The sequence below is a fragment of the Pteronotus mesoamericanus genome, unplaced genomic scaffold (assembly GCF_021234165.1).
Source record: "Pteronotus mesoamericanus isolate MK-2021 breed Mesoamerican mustached bat unplaced genomic scaffold, CSHL_Meso_final contig_116, whole genome shotgun sequence".
NCBI classification, from domain to species: domain Eukaryota; kingdom Metazoa; phylum Chordata; class Mammalia; order Chiroptera; family Mormoopidae; genus Pteronotus; species Pteronotus mesoamericanus.
Window position 1 is genome coordinate 696,478 of NW_026555027.1, and position 25,112 is coordinate 721,589.

Consider the following 25,112-nt stretch of genomic DNA (forward strand, 5'->3'; position numbering starts at 1 on the left):
CTTCCCCTGGGTACAGTGAGAAGTGGCGCATGCGCTGTCCGTTGGCCTCGTCACAACCAATAACGAGGTTGCGTGTCGCTCTTCACGCCTTTACGTCGCCGAGCACAGGCTCCGCGCTCGCTTGGCTGGTACGCGCTTAAGTTACAGCCGCAGCGCCGGCACCTGCGCTAACAGGGTGTCTTCACTCCGCGCCCCCGACAGGTCTGGGGATGGGGACGCGCTCAGAGGCCAGCAGCTCGTGCTGGAGTCGCTCCGCATGTGCGATGGCCACCGTCGGCTCAGCTGCCACCTCCCCACCGCGCGAGGAGGGTCTGCAGCAGAGCCACCCCTGGGGGCCTCAGGGGGGCTCACCCAGGCGGAGGCGCTGCGCAGGGTGGCGGCCCCCGGACCCCCGACCTGTGCCCCGTGCTGTGCTTGATCCCACCTGGACCCCGGTCCAGGTCCCCACGCGCCGTGAGCGACTCTCCCATGTGAGCGCAGAGGGTGCCGGAGCCGCCTGTTCCCAGCCCCTTCCCGAAAAGCCTCTCTCCCTAGTGAGCTGTCACCAAGGGACACAGGGGACAGGTGGCGGGCCCAGCGTGCTGTCCCGCACGAGAGCCCTTCCTTCGGACCCAGTCCGGTACGTCCTCTGCCTTTCCCTGGGTCGGTTCCCACCTCGGGGCCCACGCGCTGGCCACCACCCCGCCGGGCCGCGGCCTCGGCCCCAGCCAGAAGATGCGCCAGGGTCCCGGATGCAGCCCGCGCCTCCGCCCCATGGCCCCGACGCCCAGGGTGCGCCCGGCACGGTTCTCCCGTGGCCAAAAGGACGGGGTGGCTGCGCTCCCGTCTTGTACATGAGCCGAATGGGGTGCAGAGGCGCCATGGACGTTCCCAAAGTTGCTCAGCTAAACTTGGACCCTGCGCCGTCGGGCGGGCGGGCGGGCAGGTAAGGTCAGCCTTGGCAGCAGGTCCCCGAGGTGGCCCCTCAGGATGGGCAGTGCCTCCTGTAGGACACGGTGGCCGCCACCCTGCTTTCTCTTTTCACAAGAACAGGGTTGGAAGGTCATCTCTGTGAAGGTCTGTTCGGCTAGGCCTTGGGTTGCTTCTCTGTCTGTGCATGTTCAACACCAGAGAAGAAAACACGCGGAGGCCGAACTTTTCCCAAAGTGCCCGATGGTGGGGCGGCGGGGAGCTCCGCGGTGGGCGGGGAGCTGGGCGGTGGGGAGCTGGGCGCGGAGCGAGTCTCACGGCCGAATAATCCCCGCAGGGAGGGCCCCAGAGGCGTGGCGGGGGAGGGGGATTAGGGAGGGTTTTGTTCCGGGAGGGAGTTGTTCCCTGAGTCACCGAGCAAAACCCAGGAAGGGAGAGGCCGGTCAGAGAGAAGGAAGCCGAGTTCCCTGCGGGGATTGGAAGGCGAGGGCTGGTGCCGATGCGGCCTGGGATGTTTTCTTTTTCCTGAAATTTGGGAGGTCACTTACCTTTACAAAACACCTGATTACTCAACCAAATTATTCCACTGCTGTCAGTGCCGCGCATGTGACACATTCGTGTGGCATCTATTTTCAGGGCCCCGATTGACCTGGGTCCTGACCGAACCACGCACACACGTGGGTGCACACACACACACACACACACACACACACACACACACAGTTACCTTCCATGGCTCAGGGCAAGAGAAAACAAAATCCAGGTCTACGCCAATCCTCACCACGTAACTCTGGATGAAGGAAAAATCTCTTTCTCATTGATCATCAGAGTTTTATCCATGAAAAACAAACACTAACAATACAGTCGGCCAGGTGGCAGCTTTAGCAGAACAGACAGAAGGCCCTGAAAGGCGTCTGAGCGGCACCCTGCGCCCGGACTGATCCGGACAGACTTGTGGGCGCAGGGAGACTTGGCTCCCGGTCTCTGCAGACAGTAAATAATGTGTGTGAGTATCGACACACATGGGTTAGAAGCAGCAACAGGAAAAATATACCCTAAAAACAGTAATCGTAAGAAACCCAAAACGGCTGTGTCCCTAACGAGCGAGTGCACACACCGAAGACAAACTGTTACCAGAAAGCGAGTCATTTCGTGAACATAAAACAGTCCGTTCATCCAGAAGACAGAACAGCCTGAAGTATGTGGGCCCCTATCAGCCGCGTCGGAAAAGAAATGAAGCAGAAACTTCCTGAAAATAAGTTAGAAATCAATCCGCAACGTGGGAGACCTGGGCACCCCGCTGGCAGCAGCCGCACAGAAAGACGGCAGAACAGCGTGACTGGGGGGGATTCGGGAAGCACCGGCACCGGCCTTGTGTTGACGGGATGTGCACGTTTTCGTTTACACGGCAGCGCACCCAGCCAGTGCGCGCCGCTCCCGAGAGCACGGGGAGCCGCCCACCCGGAAGGGTCGTCGGCTGTGCCCTGAGGCACCCGACAGGCGCCCTCACCCCTGGGTGCTCGGCCGCCTCGGGTCCTTGGCTGCAGCGGCGGGGGCGGGCGCGCCGACCCAAGCCCCCACCTTGGCCTCCCCACGCCCCACCACACCGTTTCTCCCTCCACGCTGGTTTTTTCTGGTTTCTTCGCGAGGTGACATTTTCACCCCCTGGATCCCTTTGTTCCTAGAGGTCTATTTGCCCCTTCGTGGCCCCATTGAGATGTCACTTAGGCTGGTGCCCCAAATCTTTGCAGACCCCCTGCCTTCCGTCGTCTCCGAACGTGGCAGCGTGCCACGCGCACGTGACTCGCCCTCTGCCCGCGCCGCCCCGTCAGGGGGCGCGCTGGGCGGGGGCAGGGCCCGGCCGCCTCCCCGCGTCCTTGGAGAGCCCGCCTCGCCAGCCGGTCGCTCAGTCATTGCCTGTGAGGGAGGGTGGGGAACGAGGCTTGAAATCTCCTTTTATAATTGCTCAGCTTCAACGTATTTGGACAGAAAAAAAATTTTGGATGTTTTGTGGCCTCATGTTTTGCAAAGACTTGGGTCCTAGCAAAAGGCGAACTGCTATTTCACGTGAACTTTGTTCTGAAGGTAAACATTCCGTCGACAAAAGTCAAGTGGGGAAGTGGAACCAGGGAGACAGGAATTTTAAAATGCAAGGAACGCGCTATTTTGAAAAGATGTTGTTTCAAGTTTACTTTCAAAATCAGCACCCTAATATTTTAAATTACAGAGCCCCTGATGTTGGTCCGATCCCACCGAGCCTGGGACTTGGAGTCTAGGCCCTTTCTTTTCTTTCTTTTTTTTTTAAAGATTTTATTTATTTATTTTTAGAGAGAGGGGGAGGGAGAGAGAAAGAGAGGGAAGGAAACATCCCTGTGTGGTTGCCTCTTGCACACCCCCTGCTGGGAACCTGGCCCACGACCCAGGCCTGTGCCCTGACCGGGAATCGAACTGGTGACCTTTTGGTTCGCAGGCCGTTGCTCAGTCCACTGAGCCCCACCAGCCGGGCTGGGCTGTTTCTACTCATTGCCTGTGGGGAGGGACACTGGACTTGGAGTCAGGAGTCTTGGGGTTCAGTATCGAGTCGGTTCAGGAGGACTTGTGAGCGGTGCACCGTCCATGGCTCTGGGGTTCCCTGTATTCACCTGTAGAGCAGGCAGCTGCCTGTCCGGGGCTGCCAGGTCCCCTCCCCCGCTCCCCTGACGTCTGCGCCAGAGCCTCTGCCTGTCTCGCTGGGGAGTTTGACCCAAACGCAGAACCGCACCTCAGAGCCCAGGCCAGGCCTGGTGGCGCATCCGGGCTCGAGCAGCGCCCGCCGGCGGGTGTGAGGTCACTGCGCTATGCGGCCCGAACAATACACGCCTGTCTTCAGCGTCAGAGGCAGACCCGGAGCCGCCCATTTCCCCTGCGGAGGACGCCGAGTCCCTGGAGCAAGTTACCGGCCCCAGAAACCGGCTGGGGTTCCCCCTCGGAGCCCGCGGGCGCGGCCCCCCCTGTGCCCGCCTGCGCCCCGTTCGCCCGTTTGCACCCGGGACCTGGGGCAGGGAGCAGGGGCGCGTCTTCTCTCCAAGGGCAAAAGCAGCGCAGGGAGGCGCCGAGATGCCTCTGCTCAGCCCGTGCGCGCGCGCGCCCTCCTTCCCGCCGCACTGCTGGCGTGGCTGGGTTGGGGTCACACCGGCTGCGGCCGCCATGCCTTTCGCCGCCATCCCAGGGGCCGCGGCCACCCCGCTCCCCAGGACAGAGGCCGCGGCGCCTCCTCGTGGCGCTGGAGGTTTTCCGCGTGCTGCGTTCCCTCCCCGCATGACATTTTTCTGTTCTACCGATTCCTCCGAGGACGTATTAGATGACATTAAAGAGTAAAGCATTCAGTCAAGTGTTTATTGATTTCCCCATTAAGATGGATTTTCTCCAATGAGCTATTCATTTTGTTGACTGGCCGAAGCAGCAACCCAATTGGCAGGGAGCTCCGACACGGCGTCGGCCCGGGCTGTGCCGTTCGTGTCTCTCTGTCCATCTTCCAAACCAAACCCAGAGCAGCGCGCCTGCGCCCGCTTCTACCAATGTGTTAGAAATCTCCCTGTTCCTCGCCGTGTGGAAATTTTCATCACTATTCAGTTTTTACCACTTCATTCTTACGCACTCAGGTGAGCTTATCTTACGTTTCTTTCTACTACAAGGATCTTCCCTTGCAGCAAGTCCTCCTTCCATCAGTTCAAGTGGAAACAAATAGGTGCAAGGTACCATGCGTGGTGGCGGAGCTCCATAACCGTCTTGGTTGAGGGAGCGGACAGTTAGATTTAGAAAGTGGCTGTGAGGGCTTGGGAGGACCGGGGGCTAAGACCTGCCGACTCTTCTCATATCACTCCTCTCTCTCTCACGCGCTCATTTCTCCTCGATACCGAGAAAGGACGTCGTGGTTTCCGCTCCCCGGTGCAGCGGGCCCGAGCCTCCCGGCATTACGCACGTTAGATCGCCCTTGCACGGCTGCTGGCTCACGGGGCATCGCTCCGCCTGCGCTCCAGAGACAGCTGCGAGAGGACCCCACGGAGGGACCCTCCGCTCCGCCTTTCCCAGGAAACAGCCGCGGGGGTGGACCTCGATCCGAGCTTGGGAACCGGCGTAGAAAGAAGCACAGATGCGGACCATTCTGATGTATGAGCAAAGAGAAAGATTTTAGTGTCCAAACGGACACAATAAGGATTCTGCAGCAAAAGCCTCGTAAGTGGGTTACCGCAGCCTCTGTCTCCTTTGGTAAAGCTGCCAAGCGTAACATGAGCCACAGAGGCCGCGGCCTCAGATCCTGAGAAGGGCCCGCTGGAGAGGAAAGCCGAGCCGCCTTTGGGAACTGGTGAATGAGGTCGTGATTCCACCGGCGGTTGTTTCCATTCGGACCCACGCGTGAGCGTCCGGTCTCCATCCGCTTTTCCATGTGGGTCGGTGGCTGTCTCAGGCCAGTCCACTGAGGAGCGATCGCGTGTTCTCATGTGGCTGCGCTCAGCACAAACTGCCACCGTTAGCGCCAAGCAGGGGCGTGTGAGCGGGGAAGGGCCTCGTGGGCTTTACGCGCTGCGGCCGAGGAGCACAGACGTGGCCTAGAGTGGGGCTGGGGAAAGTACTGGTTTCCTGGCATTTTAAAAAAAAGTATAGGCAAATTTTAAATCTTGGTGAAGTATTGAGCTACTTTGAAACGTAGAGTGTTTGGAGCAAGACAGAAAAGTATAGAAACGTTCTGTTCTCTACAATTAATTTTGATCACACGGGCCCTTTCATGAGAGAACCTCATGATTAAAGCATTAATTATACAATTTTCTCTTTTTTTTGAAAGTCACATTAAAAGATTTAGTATGGGGTGGAAAACGTGTAATGTATATAGTCCTTCAACTCTCTGCTATGGAAACGGGTCATGGTGACACTCACGTTAACAGTTCCAGCAGCCACCCGCCCCCCCGCACGCACGGGGCCCCCCCTGGGGCCCTCGGCCCGGCCGCCCGCCCGGCCCTGCAGTCGGCCCTCACCCGCCACCGTCCCGCGAGCTGCCTTCACTTCACGGCTTGCCCCCCCGACTTTGTGGTGAGCACGGCATTATATACTCGATTCACGTATTGCCTCTGTTCAACCAGATCTTCCGTTTCACCACGGTTTTTACTTTTATGAGTGATTTTGTTCCCATATTTTAACTGCTCCCTGCTTTATCTCCTTGGTGAGTTCAACAAGGATTTTACTACAGACTTAAAACTCCGTGTCTCCTGGCCTTCGGCAGCATCTCGTCGATGTGAGCAGGGCCTCGGACAGGCCCTTTGTCTGCAGCCCGCGGCTCTCACGCTTTGTCGTGAGCGAGAAGGGCCCATCAATCAGCCGTCAACGAGCAAGTAACAAGCCAATTATTAAAATTGGTTAAAATACAGCAGGATTTTGTATTTTTCTCAACAGTCCTCTTTCATCTGTGTGACAATTAGTTATTATTTTTAAAAAGACAGAGTAGGCTTTGTTTTGCTTCACAAACATAATCCCAAACCATGACTGGCTTAACACGGCAACAGCTGCAGACGCCACGTTAGTCCCTGAGGGAGGGAGGCTGCTCTGCTGCCCAGGCCGGGGTGTGTGTCTGTCCTCCCGGGGGTGTCTGTCCTCTGAGAGACGGGCTCCTGTCCTGGGACGTCAGGCCCTGCTGCACGGAGAGCGAGGCGCCTTGCGCAGAGCCCTGACCTCCGCGCCCCCCAACCCCGGGGACCCCCTTGGGTTTTTCTCGCCCCCAGCAGACAACGTCGTCGCCGCTGCATTTGGCAAGCGAGTGCCCAACGGCCAGGCCACGCGGTTCCGTGCACCGCCGTTCCTCTGCTCACGCATTCCCGTGCCCATCTCTCCAGTGACCGAGGGTCCAGAGCCGGGTGCCCCAGGCCCGTTGGTGCTGGGAACCGGGAGCCACGCCTAGGACCAGAGGGCGACCCGGTCGAAAAGATCGAGCGGCAGCCCAGCGTGATTTCCCTCTGCCAGGTCAGCGGTGCCCCCTCGTGGGCGAGGCCAGGGAGCTGTGGTCCGAGAGAGCTTGGCAGGCCCTGCGGCATTTCATTCAGTGACTGGAGACAAGCCCGGGGCGGGGGCGGGGAGGAAACGTTTCCTGCGCGCGGCCAGCGTGGCCAAAGGCTGTGGGGGAGGGGGTTCTGTCCATGGAAGACCGCAGTGGCCCAGGAACCTGGCAACGCCAGCTGGTGGCGTCCGACCAGCAGGAGAACCTGCGGCAGGACGTGGCCCTGAGGACCAGGGGGGCAGACGTTATGCGGGGTCCGTGGGAACCTCAGCATCGGAAGGCGGAGAGCGACCGCGTCCTTCAGAGGAGCCCCGGACTTGCCGACGGCCGGAGCGGAGGTGGCCGGCCCGGCTCGGCGGGACCCGCGATGCCCAGCGCCCGTCCATGGGCTCAGACGTGCCAGCAGCCGCCCGCCTTCGAGGGCAAGTAATCTGGCGGGAGGGGTCCAGGTGCTTCTGGAAACGCGAGCAGCTCCAGTCCCTGGGAGGCTCGCTCCCCGCCCTACGACGCGGGCCCCCAACCTGCTGCTGGGGCACGGCAGGGGTTTTCGAAGGCCAGTCGGCCGGAGAAGAGTAAAACAGAGCGTTTTGGTTTTACTACTTATTTATTTAAACACACAAATATTAATGGAGTTCTATTCTTTCATAGGTCTCACGTTGGAGCCTGAGATACCACACAAAATCTAACTGCCTTGTGCAACCTGGGATTCCCGTAGGAAACACGAATGTCCCTGACCCTCCGAACGCGCTGTGTCCCCGAAGTCCAGACTCCTCTCGTCTGAATCCAGGGCCTGTCAGGGATGCGATTTCATTTTTTTTTCCCCGAAACCTTTAGATGTTTTGCTCACTGACTGACCTCCTATGACTCATCCACCAAAACACAGCAACCCGTGTTCTCTCTATTCCAACCCTCAAATTAAGCGTGTTTAGATTAATTAAAATATGTTCGGGCGAGGAGGTGTATTTATGTATCGCATGTCAGCTTTCAAGAAATGTTTTGATGACAAATAAAGCAGAGACGGGAGTCGCGCCTTCCTGGGAGGGGCGGGTCGCTGGCATTTTGTTTAGGGCACAACAGCAGGTGACATTTGAGAATGCGACTCCAGAGCAAAGGAACCGGGAGGCCGCCCGCCTGGCCGAGCGGCCCTCACGCTCTCAGCTCCTGCGTCCCGCGGGGCCCGTGTTCCGGGAAGGCGGCGTCGGTGCAGCCCAGCCGTGGGACTGAAGGGGCTGTCAGCCGGCGCCGGCAGAGTTGGGGTGGCTGGGAACTGACCCCAGAAACGAAGGGGAAGCCAGGGAAGCCTCGGCACACGGCAGGGACCTCCGTTTCCCTGGTTTAACCAGCCCGTGCGTGCCGGACGCGGGCCTGCGTTCCACGGTGTGGTGGAACTTCGTCTTGCGGCTCCGCGTGCTGGGCATGTTTTTCTTTCCACTTCAGAGGTGAAGCAACGGAGGCCGACAGACACGGCGTGGGCCACGCAGGGTCACGAGGCAGATGAGGGCGAAGCCCGGAGCCCAGGCGGGCGGCCACGGGGCTGCGCCAACTCTTGGGCCGGACGCGGGTGTGAGGAAGGCGGTTCCGGCTGCTGAGTTGGAACGAGTTAGTCGAGGAAGAACTAAATGGCTATGAATAAAATCTAGGCAGAGGGAACGACGGCGTGGGTGAGGGTGAGCGGCGCCGGAGAGGGGCAGGGGCCGGACTCAGGCCGCTCGCACGGATTGCGGGGGAGGGGGAAGGGTGCCGAGGAAATGCCGAGGGTTCTGAGCTCAGGACCCGAAGGGTAGACGTGGCGCACGCTGACCTGGGGAGAACTGGGTGCGGAGGCGCAAGGAAAAGCTCACGGGGAGGTGAGGCGGGAGAAGCCTGAGCCGGCGGCTGGAGACAGCGTGAGGTGCTGCGGGCGCGCGGGGCCGGGCCGTGCGGGGCCGAGGTCGGCCGGGCCTTCCGAGCGTGCGAGGCGTCGGAAGCCGCGGGCAAGGAGGACATGGCTTGGGGAGTCGGTACAAAGAGAAATGGGAAGTCCCACCATTTCAACATTCAGGAGATTGGCCGATGAGAAAACCCTCCACCCCCCAAAATGGCCTTGGCGGTGGGGGGCGGTGTGTGCTAAATAAGAGGGCACACCCCGGGAGGCAGGAGGACTCCGCGGGCGTGGCCGGGGGTGGGGCGGGTGGAGAAACAGCTCCCACACCCGGGAGCGTGTGGCCCGGTGACCGTGCGCGCAGGTCGGACAGGGCGGGGCCGAGGCTCCCCGCGGGCGCGGTGCCCACAGTCTGCGCCCAAGCGTGGCCGGCGGGGCGGGCGGGAGGCCCGCTGGGACGGGGTCGGGGGGGACGGTGGGGTGGCCTTGGGGGCAGCCAGCAGACGCCGTTTTCCTCCTGTCACTTACAGGAAAACAAGCAGAAAGTTGGGCAGGATAGTTGGTCGGCAGCGGCGCTTTTCTTCCTCAGCGGCGCACAGAACAGACCGGGAGCGAGTGCTGCGGCGCCGGCAGCGAGGCCGAGGAGGGACGTCAGAACGGCCACATCGCGGAGGCAGGCCGACGCTCCGGGGCCATGTCATTAAGCAGCCAAGAGGCGAGAAGATGCAGAAGCCCAACGCCAGGCCTCTTAGGCAGAAAACACTCAACCAGCAGCTGCGCGGGGAGGCGGCGCAGGGGCGCGCGTGGCCGGGGAGGCGGGCAGCGGTTCCTGCCACGTGGCGCTTCCTCCGGGGCCAGGCCGTCAGCTGGGAGTGGGGACGGCAAGGGACGGGGGCGATGAGCCTCGCAGTGTACAGGGTGTGCGGGGCCAAGAAGGGGCCGTGACCAGCTACGGATAAGTTCACGTCCCGAGGAAAGGAGGCGCGAGGCCCTGGGCCTCCCACCGCCGTGACTGCTGAGGGCCGGGCTGTCGTGGCCGGGCGAGCGCGCGTCGTGATGGGCTGGGCGAACGTTTGCAGGAGGGAGACTCAAAGCCGCGCTGTTGGCGAGGCCCCGGGGCCAGGCGACCGCGCGCTAGCATTGCGGGCAGTAGCTGGCCACCCGCCCGTGCGGCCCAGGCGGGACCTGGGAGTGTAACCCGGAGGGTGGCGGGGTCTGACGATCAGGGAGCAAGGACCTGAAGGAGAGAAGGCGGAGGGGGCCGCTCGGAGCAGTGCCTGGGGACCTGCCGAGGGCGAGGCCGTGGCGGGCGCCGATGGGCTGGCCTGGAGGCCGCGGGCCTCCGTGGGGCGGCCACCGCGCGAGCCGCGAGGCGCAGCGGCGGGGGACGCTGCTGGCGGCGGCGGCGATGTCGGTCGGACGCCCGCGGGCGTGCCTGGTGGGCGGACGGCACCCCCGTCCGGAGCTCGGGCCCCGCCACAGTGAGGGCGCCTTGGAACCAGGAATTCGCTGGTGTGTGTGGAACGGCAGGTGCCGATGGGACGAGGGCCCGGAGAGAGGAGGTGGGAGCGAAGAAACGAGGGCCAGAGCCCAGTCTCGGCGAACGGGCCCTGCGGCAGCCGCAGGGGGAAGGAGGCCGCCCGGCGCAGACCCCGAGGCGCGGCCCGAGGCCGCCCGGGGAGCCAGGGCCGGGGAGCGTCGTCGCCTGCCCCTGCAGCCGAGGGCGCGGCACAAAGGCGGGCCGGGCGCGGGGGTGCGTTGTGAGCTCTGTCGCCTGCTTTCCGGGCACCTGGCGGCAGGCGAAGGGGGTTTGCAGTACGTAGGAGCCTGAAAGGGAAGCGAAGAGCAAGAGCAGCCACGGGGGCAGAACAAGTTCGCTTATGGAGGAAGAGAACACGGGGGTTTTTGCGAAGAAATAGAGTCGCACGTGCACACACGTCCCCGAGAGAGGGGACGGAATGGCATCGTCGCTACACGTGGCGCCGGCACCGAGGGCAGGTCTGGGGCGCAGGTGGGAGGGTCGCCCTGCGCCGGAGACGGGGCTCCGTCTGAGATGAGGGGCCGGAGTGAGTGTGGCCACAGAAAAGACCCCGTCCGGGCAGGGGACAAAGCCAGCGGCGCGGACCGGGGCCCAGGGTGGGAGCAGGACGCAGACCCGGCGCAGCGTCTGGGAGTCGAGGGCCCGCAGCCGCCGGGGCCGGGGCCGGGGCCGGTCAGCCAGTAGCAGCTGGAACAGTGTGCTTCCCACGCGCCTCCCTCTTCGCCTGGTCCCGCGCCCTTCCGGGGGCCTGGCGTCCCTCCCGCCGCCCTTGAGGCGACGCCCCCCGGCTTGCTAACACCTTTTGAAAATTCAATCGTCTTCTTGGTGAAGCCTCCATCAGTGAGTCAAATGTACAAGATATTCTAACAGCACAGTTGCTATTAATGTGTTTCTCACTTTTTCAGAAACCAAACATAAATTGAGTTTATATTTCATAATTTTCATTGAGTGAAAATATCAAAAAGCTTGTAAGTGAGGGAATCAATATTACTTGTGGTTTTATTAATAATGTCTAGCATAATTTTCAACTGTGAAGGTTCAAATACAAATATTAAGTAATAATCTAAATTTTTATAATCTACCCAACAATCTGGAATACTTGGGTAAAATATCAGAGCACAGTAAAAACCCATGAAAAGCAGTCAACTCAAGTGGAAGCCTTTCCTTACATCTCGCTTTTGTGTTTTACACAGAAGTCAAGTCCTTGGGCTGTTACGAACATGTAAATTTGTAAACGCACATGCGCTATAACTAGGTATTTCAAAAGTCTCCGTTTCAATCCTAGTGAATTAAAATTAATGATAGAGTCTCTTTTTTAAAAAGCACGATGTTGTGCCTAAGTGAAAAACTTTGACAAATAGCCGTTGGCGTCGCCCACAAGTTTTCTGAACAGTAAAAATGAATGCAGTGCATAAGTCCTCCCAAAACGTTTAGGAACAGCCGCCTGGGAGACCATCGCTCTCGGGCGCTGTGCCTTCCCCGAAAGGCCTTTCTCCGCGAGGTCACATGCTGCTGCCGTTTCCTGGGTGGACCAGGAGCCCGGGCCGGCTGGGCGGGGGGCGGGGGAGGTGCTTCCCACACACCAGGGGGTTGAACTGTAGCCAGACACACGATTAAGATGTTCAGCACGGCTATTAGTCTTGCTTCCGGAGAATTCCACCGGAGGAATACAGCAAATACTTCACACTGTAGCTCACAGAGTTAACCTTATCATAGCTCATGTTTTAATGTATAGTTTTTATCAAAACAGTTTATGTTTTAGCTCACAAATTCTTCAGGTTGTGATTTTAGGAGACAAAGAAAAGAAACCTAGTGTCTGTGATTACAACTATGATTTTCATAAAACGTGAGTACCACAGGAAATAATTGTACCTGGGCATTTCCTGCAATTGCTCTACATTTATCTTGGTCTAATTCTCATCAGATTCCGGGTGTAAATAAAAAATAAACTTACCTGGTTGCTTCACTGTCTCATTAGTCTTCCTGAGAAAAACCCCCATTCTGAAAAGCTGGGACAAATAGTGAAATCATGGTGAAGTGTTTTTATTTATTTATTTATTTATTATGTATAGTTTTAGAGAGGGGAAGGCAGGGAGAAAGACAGGGAGAGAAACATCCATGCGTGGTGGCCTCTCATGCGTCCCCTGCTGGGGACCTGGCCCGCAGCCAGGCCTGTGCCCTGCCTGGGAATCGAACAAGTGACCCTTTGGTTCACAGGCCAGCGCGCACTCCACTGAAAAACACCAGCGGGGGCACAGTGAAGGTTTTATAAAATCAGAGAGTGGCTATGCAGACTCTGCCTAACGTAGCAGCACTTCATCCGCGGGAGCTGAGTCCTCGGCGCGGGCGCCCGCCCCGGCCTGTGTCCCGTCGAGGCATCTGCTGGAGCCCCGCGTCGGGTTCCGGCGGCTGCGGGCGTGGCCGGCGTTCCCCGCAGCAGAGACGCCGTTCGGGTTTGGGGCGGCACGTCTGCATCAGCAAACCTTCAGCCAGCGGCATCGTGTGTGCCGGGAACGCGGGCAGCTGAAGAGACTGACTCCCGGCAGCTCACGGGGGTAAGACGTGGAACCGCTGCAGTGAGTGAGCCTTCCGAATGTGCTATAAAGCAGACAACCTCAGGAACTGAGGAAGGGGGAAACGTGTGCGTTTTTTCAATTATCTGTGACTCCAGTGTAGTTGTCCACAACTTTTATAACGACACAAAAGTAGAGGATAACCAGAAAAATTTGTTAGGAGTGGGGAAAAGGATAAAAGACTGTTGTGGTTTGAAACAGGGTTTGCTTCCGGGGCCATCGTAACTTCTGCAGTTCTGTGCGCTTCAACCGTAAGGACAGCACGCGAGCTACGGCTGCTCGTCCTAAACGTGTCCCCGTTTCCCTGGGCCGAGCTGCTGGCTCGGGGGTGGATATTCAAGCCGAGCCACTTAGATGTACGGCCCCATCCGTCCACCTGTCCCTCTGTTGTCCGTCCGCCCTCCATCCCTCCACCCATCCCCCATCCCTCCGGCCGTCCATCCATCCTTCTAACCATCCCTCCCCCACTCGCCGGCCCACGCTTTTTCCACCGTTCTGTATAGCGTTTCACGTACTTATACTGCGGGGAAAGTTATTACTTAAACCCCCGCCTGTTTCTCATGGAGACAGAAGACATCATTGGATATGCTGAGAGAAGACGTTTGTGTGTGTGTGTTTGTCACTCCTTGTCAAATCTTTGGTAAACCCGCTCCATGCAGACGTCCTTGCGGGGGACGTGAGCAAGGAGAGGGGTTGAGGGGAATGAGCTGGAACCGCACACACATTAGCAGGAAACAGAGACAGGGAGAGTCGGCAACCTGGGCAAGCTGTGCGACCCAAAGGTGCAGGTGTCTAATAAAAAGAAAATCAGAACTTTGGTAGGAACTTCCTCACGCGGACACTCACGTCTCACCAGACAGGGTGAGCCGAGCCGGGATTTGCTACCCGTGGCAGCTGCCCCCTTGGTAAATGGTGACGTCCTGCCGTGCGGTGAGATACTGAGCATGCGTGTGCGTATGCGTGATGGCCGCCAGGGTTGAGCTTAGGGGGTCGATTTGGTGAAGGACGGTGGTTTCTTTACACAGCAGGCTCCAGGGTCCTTGCTCAGCAAGAACGCGGGCTCATCCCGGCTGCCACACGCAGGCCGTGGCGACAGGCAAGCTCCACCCACGCGGCCGGGGCCCCAGGAGCCGCCCGTGGGGGCCCAGCCCAGGCGTGGTTGCTGCGCTTCCCGAGCCGACGCCCCGGCGTCTGAACCCGCCTGCACACCGGCCTCCCGCCTGAGCTGCCCCAGCTGCAGCCGACGCGGCCACCTCGACGGGCAGACGCCTGAACGCGCTCGTTGCAAGTTGCTCCGATAGTTCCCAGAGCGGCGCCTGACGGCTGCATCGAGAGGGCGTTTAACGTAACAGCAAACCCGTGGAGGGCAAGGGGAGGCGGGGCCACCCTGCAGGGCCTCCTCGGTTTGTGCGCAGGTGACCGTGCACGCGCGGGGGCGGGGTCCAGGCTTGCCCCCTTACACGGCCTTTGCAAACCCTCCCCGAACTCCGAGGCGCGCGCAGGGGTTGCGGGGGGTGCGAGCTACCCGACGCTGGGCCTTGCCGATCCTCTGAGGGCGCCTGGGGCGGGGGAGGGGCAGGGACGCGCGGGTCGGCAGGATCCCCGTGTTACAGCCACGGTCATATCAGGGCAACAATGGGGGCTTCTGAGGCCTACAGGGCAGAGCTCCATCTTTTCCACAAGGGCTTGCCCACCAGCCCGCGGGCGCTTGGAATTCCTTTAAGGACAAGCAGACCCTATTAATCAACAGCTGGAGGTGGGGGTCTGCCTCGCCCGGCCGGTCTAATGCAATCTGAGCGTCTCCCGGAATCCTGTGCGAAGCCTGCGCTGTCGGTACATACAGGTCCCCTGCGTACCCATCTCATATCTCCCTCTCCTGTCGGCTTAAACCCCAGAGAAATCCAGAGAAATCCAGAGAAATTCATTATGAGGAAATGACTTGGACAATTATGGGCCTTGACGAGCCCCACCGTCTGTCATCTGCGAGCTGGAGACCCAGGGACACATTGGTACAAAATGCCGTCCCAGCCCAAAGGCCTGAGAGCCAGGGAGCCGCTGGTGTGGATCCCCGTCTGAGGGAGGAGCAGACCCGGGTCTCAGCGCAGCCGGTCAAGAGGAAAATTAAACAGAAAGAGACGGAGGGAGAGACAAATTCTTCGTTTCTTCCCATTTTGCTGTCGCCGCCCTTACGCGGGTTAGACAACGGCCACCCACACCGGGGCGGGCGATCCACGTCTTCTCCAGCAGCCGAAATGCCAGTCTCCCCCAGAAACACCCTCACAAACACTCAGAAATCAGGTCGCCGAGTACCTGGGGACCAGGGACGCCGTCGAGTTGACAGGTGACGCTGACCATCACGCTGGCCTTGTTAACAACTGGCACTAAAATATCTGGACCACGAGAAGGCGAAGACGTGCCCACGCGGAGCCAGGACCGCGGGCGCTTTATCCCAGCAGCCGGTGCGACCCCCGCCCGTGTGCCGAGCCCCCGCACACCGTGGCCCGGCCACGCGCGCGCGGACGCCGCGCGCAGAGAGCTGTCCTGAGGCAAGAGCCACGCTCGGCCGCGGGTCCCTCTGTCCTCCAGGGTCTGTTCGGAGAGCCGCCACGACCGCGGGTGTCCTGAGCGCGCGGGTTTCCGGCGGCCGCAGCGGCTTTATTCGCACACGCCTGTGGCCACCACCCGGTCCCTGGAGTGCTGCGTTCACTGCGCAGCGGCTGGGTGTCGCGGGCTTGGGCGAGCTGACCGAGCAGCGGACGCGATGTCGGTCGAGAGGCGAGGAGCGGCTGCCTGAGAACCCTGCCACGCGGCCCTGCCACGCGGCTGCGCAGATTCCTTTGGGGGATCACAGGTCATGTCTACAGCCTAGTTTTCCGGGTCCCCGTACGTGGCCCCCACTCAGCTTTTCCAAGCGCATCGCAGGTCACTCCGTGGCGAATGCAGGGGGTTGACCCCACTTCCCCGGACGCCCCCGGACGGTTTCCCTGCGTGGAGCTGCCCTTCGCCACCTTTGTAACCCTCCCCCTCTGCTGCGCCCCAGGCCCGTCTCCCTCCGCATCCTGGTCCTGCGTGTCTCTGCCGCCCGCAGCCCCGAGCCGGCCCCTCCCGCGGCCCCCGCCCCGAGCCCGCGGCTCTCTGAGGGCAGTCACCGCGGCGGTTGTGTCCTGTGTCTGTGCTTTTTTGATTTATTTGTTTTTTTGGAATGACTTGTACTCCACAGTGGAGGAGACCTCACGGTTTTCGCCGCACCCGACGCAGGCGTGTTTATTGCGTGTGCTGTGGGAATGACAGGGTGAGTGTCCCGCTGTTGACCTGCGTTAACTGTGGACTGGAAGGGGCCAGGTGACTCACCATCCTTAGCGACGGGCGTGGGAACACGTCCTTGCGTTGTTGGTGCAGAAAGAAGTGAGGCCGTTTACAGAAAGCGCTCGCGTGCCCTTAGACATGTCAGAGGTGCCCCTGGAGAGGGAAGGAAATAGGGAGTGTGGAAGACAAGACACCGCACGCTGATTCGTGGCGACTCACACGGAGGAAATGAGGGAGGGAAGAAAGGCACGCTTGTGTGAACAAGTCTCGAACGTGGCTTGCCCAGGGTTCTGGGAAGCCGGATGCGGGGCTGCTCTCGGCGGGGTCAGCACCCCCCCGAGGCTCGCACGGCCGGGGCGGGGGCTCCCGTGGCTGCCGGGGCCTCCGCTGCGGTCACTGGGGTGGGCCGGTGGCTCGGAGGCGGCAGCCGTCTCAGGCTCTTCGTGTCCTGCCAGGTGACGCGGGAGGAGCCTTCAGGGAGCCAGAGGGGAACCTGGGAGACTCGGGAGGTGCAGATCGGGGACCTCCTGAGTCCCCCTCGTCACCCTCTGGGGCTGAACACAAGTCCCCAGGAAGGCCCGGACTCCAGGCCTGGGAGCAGGCGCCCTCGCTTGGTGGGAGGAGCAGCGTGGGGCCGATGGCCACATTCAGGAGGCAAAGCAGGGACAGACCGCGGTGGGGACAGCCGGGCTCGGAGAAGCACCGGAGTCGGATCCAAACGTGGAGCGAGCGGGCGTTTCAGCAAACGACACGCGGCACGCGTGGAGCCCTGTTACACACACTGTGGGTGGCAACTCGCAGCGGTCGAGAGAGGCCGCCGAGGAGAGGAAAGGAAAGGAAAGAGACAGAGAAGTCCAGGGGCAGGAGCTCTAACGGGCTGCGTGCAGGGCGCGGGGCCGGGGGCTGTGCGGGGAGGCGAGCCCTCGGCCTTGGCTCACGCCGGGGGTGCAGACGCAGCAGGAGGGGCTGCGCGCGGCTCCGGGGCGCAGGGGGCAAGGGCGGGGGCGGCAGGGCCGCGGCAGAAGGCGTCCGAGGCCGCCCGCCTGGGGCTTCTGAGGGGGACGGGGAGCTGCTAGTTATCGCTCCAGGCAAACAGGAGTGACGCCGCCTGCGGCAGATTCCAAAGTCTTAGGAGGCGACATAAACGGCGCCCCTCGCGCAGGTGAAGGGAAATCGGTGAAATATGGAACTTGGGAAAACATCATAAGTTCTTATTTTTGCTTAAGTTTCAGGCCAACAGGACATAAAAGTGAATTGCTTTACGGGCAGAGAAAGCAAGGAACTGTAAAGAGCTTAAGGCTTGGACCGCTGAGAGATAATAACAGTAATTACGGCTCACATTTACATAATGCTTTATGATTAAAATGCTCTCACATAATGCTTTATGATTAAAATGCTTTCACGGAGTTGCCTCATTCTCTCTGCAAAGTGGCCGAAGCTTCCAGAGGGAGACGGTGCCCATTCCCACCCCCGACCAGACCCGAGGAGGGAGGTGCCCCGCGAAGGAAGCCCAGCCTTTCGAGACACATTGATTTGGGTCAAGGGGGGAGGGGTGTGACCTTGGGGAGACTCTGTAGTGTCTTTGTGCACCAGCTTTTTTTAACCTGTGAAAGAAAAATAAGAAATTAAGCTTAAATAGATATGTCTTTATTCTAGTTACACCCTGTCATACATGCTAAAAAATTCTATTTCCTGCTCTCCATTTTGTGGGTGAGAAAACAAGCTCCATTTGTACGGAAGAGGCAGGTCGTGGACTCAGAACGCGGGTCTGTGCTTTTTCCCACGGAACCAATGGCTGTTTCCGGAAGCTGAAGTAACAGGGATGCAGGAGCTCTCTTAGGAGGCTGCTGTGTACAGACTCGAAGGCAGGCATGTACAATCGGTGCGTGTCTAGAAACCCTGAACATAAAAGTGTTCGGCAATTAATTTAAGACAACTCATTAAACCAGAAAAGATTTGAAGCAAGCGACCAGCCTGTTGGAACAGATCTTTGGCTGAGCACACCTTTGTTGTGAGGACACTGTGGCTGACGTTCGCGGGGAGCAAGATGCGGCAGGAGCGGGAGCTCGCGCCCAGGCCCTCCCAGGGCAGGGGAAGGGGGAGGGGGCGCAGGGGAGGGGGCGGGGAGGGCGGCGTGACCTGCTTGGGCAGACCCACCCACGGTGCGCAGCGGGGGCCTGGCCAGAGCCCGCTCGTCTGGGCCCCACTTCCTTCTGGACCCTTCCGGCCCCCACGTCCGCTCGGGGAGGGGACGGGAGGCACGCTGTGCGTACCGGGGTGTCCACGGCCGGGCTTCTGAGGAGACTCGTCTCCGACGGAAGCCAGAGCCCTACGAACGGCTTTCCTGGGGAAAACCGGGCACCGCCTTGGCTCCTCGCTGCCCCCGCGGGAGCTCTGGCCTCCCTCCCGACCGACGCTCTGGCCGCTCTCACGCCCTGCGCCCGTTTGCGTGGCTTTCTGGTTGTGCCCCGTGTGTCCCCGTGGCCTCCCAGGCTCCAGGCCTCCTTGGCGTTGTCCCTCCCAGCTCTGTTCTCGGAGTCTATTCAACAGGTTCGTGCCTGCCCACGCCAAGCTCAGAACCGGCCTGGGGCTCAGAGTGGTGGGCGGTGGCGCCTGCCCGGCTGACAGCGGTCTTCGCCCCCAGGGAGCCCGGCCGCAAGACGAGGTCTGTCCGGCCCCCCGGCCCCCGGCCCCGCCGGTGGGGGCAGTCCGGGCGTGGGCCACAGTCCTGTCCGTTCCGCGACCGGCCTCTCGCCCGTGTCTTCCCAGCCCTTCGCCCGCGGGCCTGAGCTGCACCGAGCTGTTGCCGGTGGGCGGCTTGCGCCTCCGGCCTGTGGCGGGGCCTTGTCGGGGCAGGCGCGGGCGGAGCTGCTTCCGCTGTCATTTTAGGGCGACGAGGGGTTCATACCGTGTTAAGAAATTAGAATAATAAAACAGAGCAGCCGAAGAGTATGATTTGAAAGCCGTGGCTTCCTGACTCTGAGTCTAGGGAGAAATCCGCCTTGTTTACTCTGGAAGCAAATGCATCTGGCCGCGTGCCTGGGCGCAGACAACGTCTGTCACCTCTATCTTTTTATTTGTCTCTCTATCTCCCTATCTATCTCCCTACCTATCTTCACGCATCTATTCCTCTCTCTCCATCTATCATCTCTCTCTCTGCCGTCTGTCTACCTCTCTCTGCCTGCCTGCCTTCGCCCAATCTAGCTGCCCCTCGCCTGTCATCTGTCTGGACGTGCCACCCCCGTGGCTCTCTGCCCTCTGTACGTCTGTCACCATTTATCTGTCACTGTTATTTCTCTACGTCAACATTGACAACAGGGATTGCTCCGGACTTAGACTGGCCCGGCCTCTCCGCCGCACTTCGCCCCCGACGTGTCGAGAACGGCCAGCGCGGGAAGACGACGCCCAGAGCTGCTCTCCGTGCGCCGGGCGCTGACTTTCTAGTTCTCCGCACACCGAGCTACCGCTCGCCGCTCCCACCTGGCGCGGCTGCACCCCGCCCGCCCACTGCCCGGAGCACAGGGGTTCACCTCCTACGGCCCAAGGCGGGGGCAGGGGACGGGCCCGAGGACGAGAGGCCGCGGCGGCCCCCTTGTCCGCCACGCGGTGTGGCCGCTTGTTCTCGCGGAGTCCTTGGTGGCTGTGCCGCTCCCGGCCCAGCGGGGAGCGTCCCCACGGTGCTCTGGCTGCGGGAGGCCCGGGCCCGTCCGACTAAGTGTCCCGAGGCACTGTTTCCATCCCCGGCACCGTGACAGCTCAGGGAAAACTGCGACACCCGTGGCTCCAGCCGCTCCGGACGCAGGTCGTTTCTGCCCTGCGGTCCTCGCGCACACCCGGGCACCGCCGTTTCTCTGGGCCCCGTCCCTCGGGGTCCGTCTTGGGGACACATGGACGTCTGGCCCTCCTAACTCTGCTTGTTTTTGTCTTACCTTTGTCCAAAGAAATCATTTTATGATCCTGAAAGTGAGAAAAACCGGGTTCTGACTGAGCCAGTTTGTTCTTTGTGTTGCCCACAAAGAACAAACTCCTCAACATTTAGGCCTTTCAGACTAAAAAAACAAAGCCATCTTTGAATTTCTGAGTTCCATTGTTTCATCTCTGTCCTGCTGCCTCTGTTCCCGGCATCACCGTCTGCCCCACAGAGCCCGCCTCCTCACGACGTGTCCGCAGGAGGTCCCTTCAGGTCTGTCACTGTCGCCGCCAGCGATGCCGAGGCTGCTTTGCTCCGGGACCCACGCGCCCCCTCCCTGGCGTCCAGGGCCTCCGCCCGCAGAGCTCGCCGCCCACACGGCGTTTCCCGCCGGCCCTTCCCCCTGCCGCCTTCCCAGCCGCGCGCCGGGCCTGGGGGACGGGGCGAGGCTCTCAGCCTGGGGCTCTGGGGGCGCGTCCCCGACTCCCCCACTGCTGCCGCCGCTCTGCGTCCGGCCCCTCCGGGTCCCCGCCTGCCGTCTCCGCTGGAGGGGGCGGCGGGGCTGAGGTGACAACAGTCTTTTCCAATAGATATTCTCTCGATAGCCCACACGGACTGATGATCGTGCACTGATACCGCGAACCAGCTGCCCCGGACGCTGCTCATCTCTGCGTAAGAGCCCAGAGCTGTGGCTCCTGTGCCCAGCACCCAAGAAGCTGAATTTCAGTTAAATTTTAGTAAATAACAATGCAGTTCTTACACCTCTGGGTCTGTGGGTGACATTGACAACCCCAATGTGTCCTCAGATACATTAAAAGTTATTACTTTTTTTTTTTTTTTTTGGTGTAGTAGGGAAAACGTTGCAGCGGAGGGCGGGGCGGAGGAGGTAGAAATAATTTTTCTATGAGCACAGCTTGATCAATGAAAGAGCAAGCGAAAGGCTCCTTCATTTCTGAAGTTTCGCCCCGCACTCGGCGCCAGTGCTGTCTCCAGCGACTCCGTGATTCCGCCCGGCGCCGCGGGCTTCGCCCCGGGCCCGCCGGCCGGGCCCAGCTCCCGTCCCACGAGGCAGGTTGCCGCCTCCGGCGAGCTGGGTGAGGCCGGCGCTTCCCCGCAGCTGCGTGTGCCGCTCGGCGGCCCGGGTGCCTGCCGCCTGAGTAGGGTAAACGACTCCGTTTCAACACACCCAGTGTGCAGGCCTCTGTGAATGAAGTCGGAAAAGGGAAACCGCCTCAGGAAAAATCAAATAAATCCAGGTTTTTCTCAGGGATATTTACATTTTTTTTTTTGTAGTTTGCAGGTACGACGGATGCATTGCATGTCAGTTTTCTATTAGGAAGCCTTGCTGGTAGTTTGTAAAATGGAGTCAGGGTTTGCTGCTCACATGTAGCCTTAAGTTAGTTCTGATTAAAAGGTTCTGAGTTTCTGGATGATCTTTTAAGGACAGAAATTCATTCTTAAATCGACCCCACAGTTCAAGCAACATTACTGAAAGTAGGTAACTGTTTTATTTTGTTATAATAAGGATGGACATACACTAAACATTTGGTGAACACATTTAATCTGTGCATTGCCATTATGTACTATAAATTAAGTACATTTCATTGCAAAATGAAGACAATATGTGACGAGTTAAAATGGAATATATAAACAGCGATTGGTTCGCGACAAATCAGAGCGCCTCGGAAGCAACGCCTCGCACCCTCACGCCCACCCGCACCCCGATCCCATGCCCGTGGACCCTGGCCCGTGCCCACGGGACGCGAGAAACCGGGCAATCCCTGCACCCAATTCAAGCAAAACAAAACGCGTCGCCGTACCTGTTCATTTACCAGAGAATGAAAGGCAGGTGCTTATTTCAGCCTGACTGACGGCCTGAGTCATGACCTGGAGCCTTCGCCTGGCTCGGCGTGTGCGGGCCTGTTCGGGGACCGCGGACGGGAACAAGGAGTAGAAACCGCGCCTTCCACGCCAGCCCCCGGTTCCCCCGTCGGGGCCGCGGCTCCTCCCGTGAGAGCCACGCGCGCACAGGCACCTGCCGGCCACTCTCGTCCGGGCGGGCGCGTCCTCCTGCCCTGGGGCAGAAATCGTAGGCTACGAAAGTGTGTTGCTTCTCATGAATGGACTACTTTTAAATGTACCATTGTAAGCAACGTCTACTGTATAAATTAGATACTCTAAAACCCAGCTTCTGAAATATCCTAAGATAAATGGCAGCTCCCGTTCCCCTCACAGAGTTCAATTCCTGGTACATTTAACTTTTCTAAAGAAATACACATCTTTTCATCGGCTGGGCATTTCCATGTTTTGATGAATTCCATTAAAACCCTGGCTTCCTGCCTAGGACTTTTCCAGGTTAACTGTTTTAAAAAGAAAAAGTCACCCTTCTAGTTGCTAGGAGGAGAAACACTACAGAGGAAAGCTAACAGGCATGTTTTAGAATGTTTTATTGCTGTGCATCATTAATTGCAATGTAATTTGGATTTCTTAGTAAAGACTATCTGGTGGTGAAAAAAGTCGATCATGACGCTCTGCGTGCGAACCTCCCCGAGCCTAGGCCGCGCGCACGGGAGCGGGGCGCGCGAGTCCAGCGGGGCCCAGGCGCTCCATATGCGCTGTCAGAGCGCCCCGCGCGAGCCGTGCCCGCTCCTGCCACAGGGACGCGCGGCCGCCCCGGTGCCGGCTGCGCGGTCCGCTCAGCGCGAGGGCAGCCACGAGACCCGCGCTCCTGCCTGACAGACTCACGGTTCCCGCCGCCCTTGACACAGCTCGCCGGCCTCAGTCCCTGGTCGGAGGCGCACACGGGCGTTAGACGTAGCTGGCGGAGGCCCTGCGGGGCCCGGGCCCGTTCCTGCGCTTTTCCGCGCGCGGCGCACAGAGCCCGGGGACGGGGTCGCGGCGCCTTTGCCTCTTCCTATGGCAACAGCAGACGCCGCAGAGCAGACCCCCCGCGAGGAAGAGGACGGCGGCGCTGGCCCAGCCCAGAAACAGGGCCGCCCCCAGCTCCCGCTTCTGAGCCACGTGGACAGCCGGGTTGTGGAAATCCCTGATGACGATGTGAGCCGTCCAGCTCACCGGGATCAGGACGAGGAGGCCCGTCAGCAGGAAGAGGACCCCGGCCGTGCCCAGGAGGCAGGCCTTGGTCCTCCCGCTGGAGCCGGCGCACTGCACACACTTCATGCCGCCGACGCCCACCAGCAGGGCGGCCAGGGAGAGGGCCACGGCCACGCACATGAGGGCCCGGGCGGCCTCGAGCACGGGAGGGAGGGCCAGCAGCGAGCCGTGGAGCTTGCACTGCAGCGTGGCCTTGGCCTGCCGGACGCAGTTCATCCACAGCCCTTCCCAGATCCTCTCGAAGACGACGATGTTGCTGCCGATGAACGCGGACACTCGCCACTGGGGCAGGAGGGTGGTGCCCAGGGTCCCGGCCATGCCGACGAACCCCAGAACCAGCCCGGCGATCTGCAGGGCGTGGAGCACCATGGCCGTGGCGCTGAAGACGGGTCCCCGCTGGACGCTGCCCGAGCGCTGGCTGCGGAGGGGGCCTCGGGTCTACAGAAGACGCGGGCGGCGTTTTCCACGGTGACGGCCCATCCCGCTGCGGGCAGAAGTGCCTGTGGGCAACGCCGCTGTCCCCACACGTCTGCCTGCCTCTGCGGGGAATGCTTCCTCCTCAGAGAGGTGTTCCCAGCCCATGAGCAGGGAGCCAGAGGTGTGTCCAGAAACCCTGCCTTCAACCTCAGTGTTTCTCAGGGAGCTACTGTCTCAGCAAAGCTGCAATTAGTGGCGGAGCTTCCATTGTGCAACGTTAATTACAGGCTGGGCACTTCCTGCCGGAAAGCCCCGAGAACACAGGGTGGGAAGGCGCAGGCCGAGCCCGAAGCCGCAGCCGCGGCAGCGCCCCGCAGGGCGGCCCACGGGCGCAGGGCCCCGGGTGAGCTGTCCTTCCTCCTAAGCCGCCTTTTCTTTCTAGTCATTTATCAAGTCTGGTTTCAGTACAGACTCCTGAATACGCAGGAATGTTCAGGCATTCGTTTCAAAACTTCCGCGAAAACAAGAGATGCCTTGCAAAGGAGGAGTTGGAAGCAAGAAATTTCAGATTTCACAGTTGATTCTCAGGGCCCAGAACGCAGGAGCAAAGAGAAGCACTTCTGCTAATTGAATTTACCGCTTAATTATCATATTATCTTTTAAGTCATCCCCTCTCGCTGGTGAAATAATGTTTAGGCCGAAAACCTTCCTTAAAGGTTTCTTCCGTGGCAGCTTGAAATAAAGCACATTTATCAAAGCCAAAATGTGTATTTCGTTTTTATGGAACAATACGAAGATTGTCCTTTGGATGAAGCTATGCAAGGCGTTCCATTCAGAGAAAAGACACGTTTTCGGGGTGGGAGTCAGCCTCTGCCTCCCGTGCCCGGGGGGAGGCGGCCTGGGCGGGACCGACCTCCGCGCGCGGGCTCCACGGAGCCGACTGCTCCGTTTGCTCCGAGTCAGAAACCGCAGGAAGCGCGTGCCTCCGAACCTTGTCGTGGGAACGGGACCAGACCCAGAATGCAACGCTGCCCCCAGGAGTTTTCAAAGCAAGTGAAACGTAACCGACCCTGGCAAAGCCCAAGCGTCCCCCGCCATCCCTGGCCGCCCTTCGCCGCTGTCGCGCGGGGACGGGGCGGCGCCTCCCGTGCAAGGCGGACGCCCCATTTTCCTTTCCTCTCCCAAGGCAAGGAGTGCACTGGGGGCGGGGGAGAGCACAGCGCTTCCCCGCGGGGCGCCGCGCGCACTCCTGCTGAGAGGCCTACGGCGGCGGAAGCCCCCCGCCCCCCCCTCAGTCCGCCACAGGCCAGGGGCGGCTGGGCCATCCGGTCCCACCCAGGCCGAAGGAGCCCACTCATCGAATTCGGCAACAGGGAGAGCACACGCCCCGGGCGCGGGCGGTCGGCCCCCCGGCCCGTCTTTGCGGGAGGTGCGGGAGTTGCTCTCCCCGCACCACC

At 60.3% G+C, this 25,112-nt stretch overlaps 1 protein-coding gene across 1 annotated transcript; it reads right to left on the reverse strand.

Moving 5' to 3' along the window:
• Positions 1-22,932: 22,932 nt before the first annotated feature.
• On the reverse strand, positions 22,933-23,607 carry CLDN17 (claudin 17). The gene has a single exon (XM_054575897.1). It carries the CDS (start codon positions 23,605-23,607, stop codon positions 22,933-22,935), a length of 675 nt encoding a protein of 224 aa, XP_054431872.1.
• Positions 23,608-25,112: the final 1,505 nt, after the last annotated feature.

Coding starts and splice junctions, on each gene's coding strand:
- CLDN17 (XM_054575897.1), bottom strand. CDS start 23,607: ATGGTGCTCCACGCCCTGCAGATCGCCGGGCTGGTTCTGGGGTTCGTC.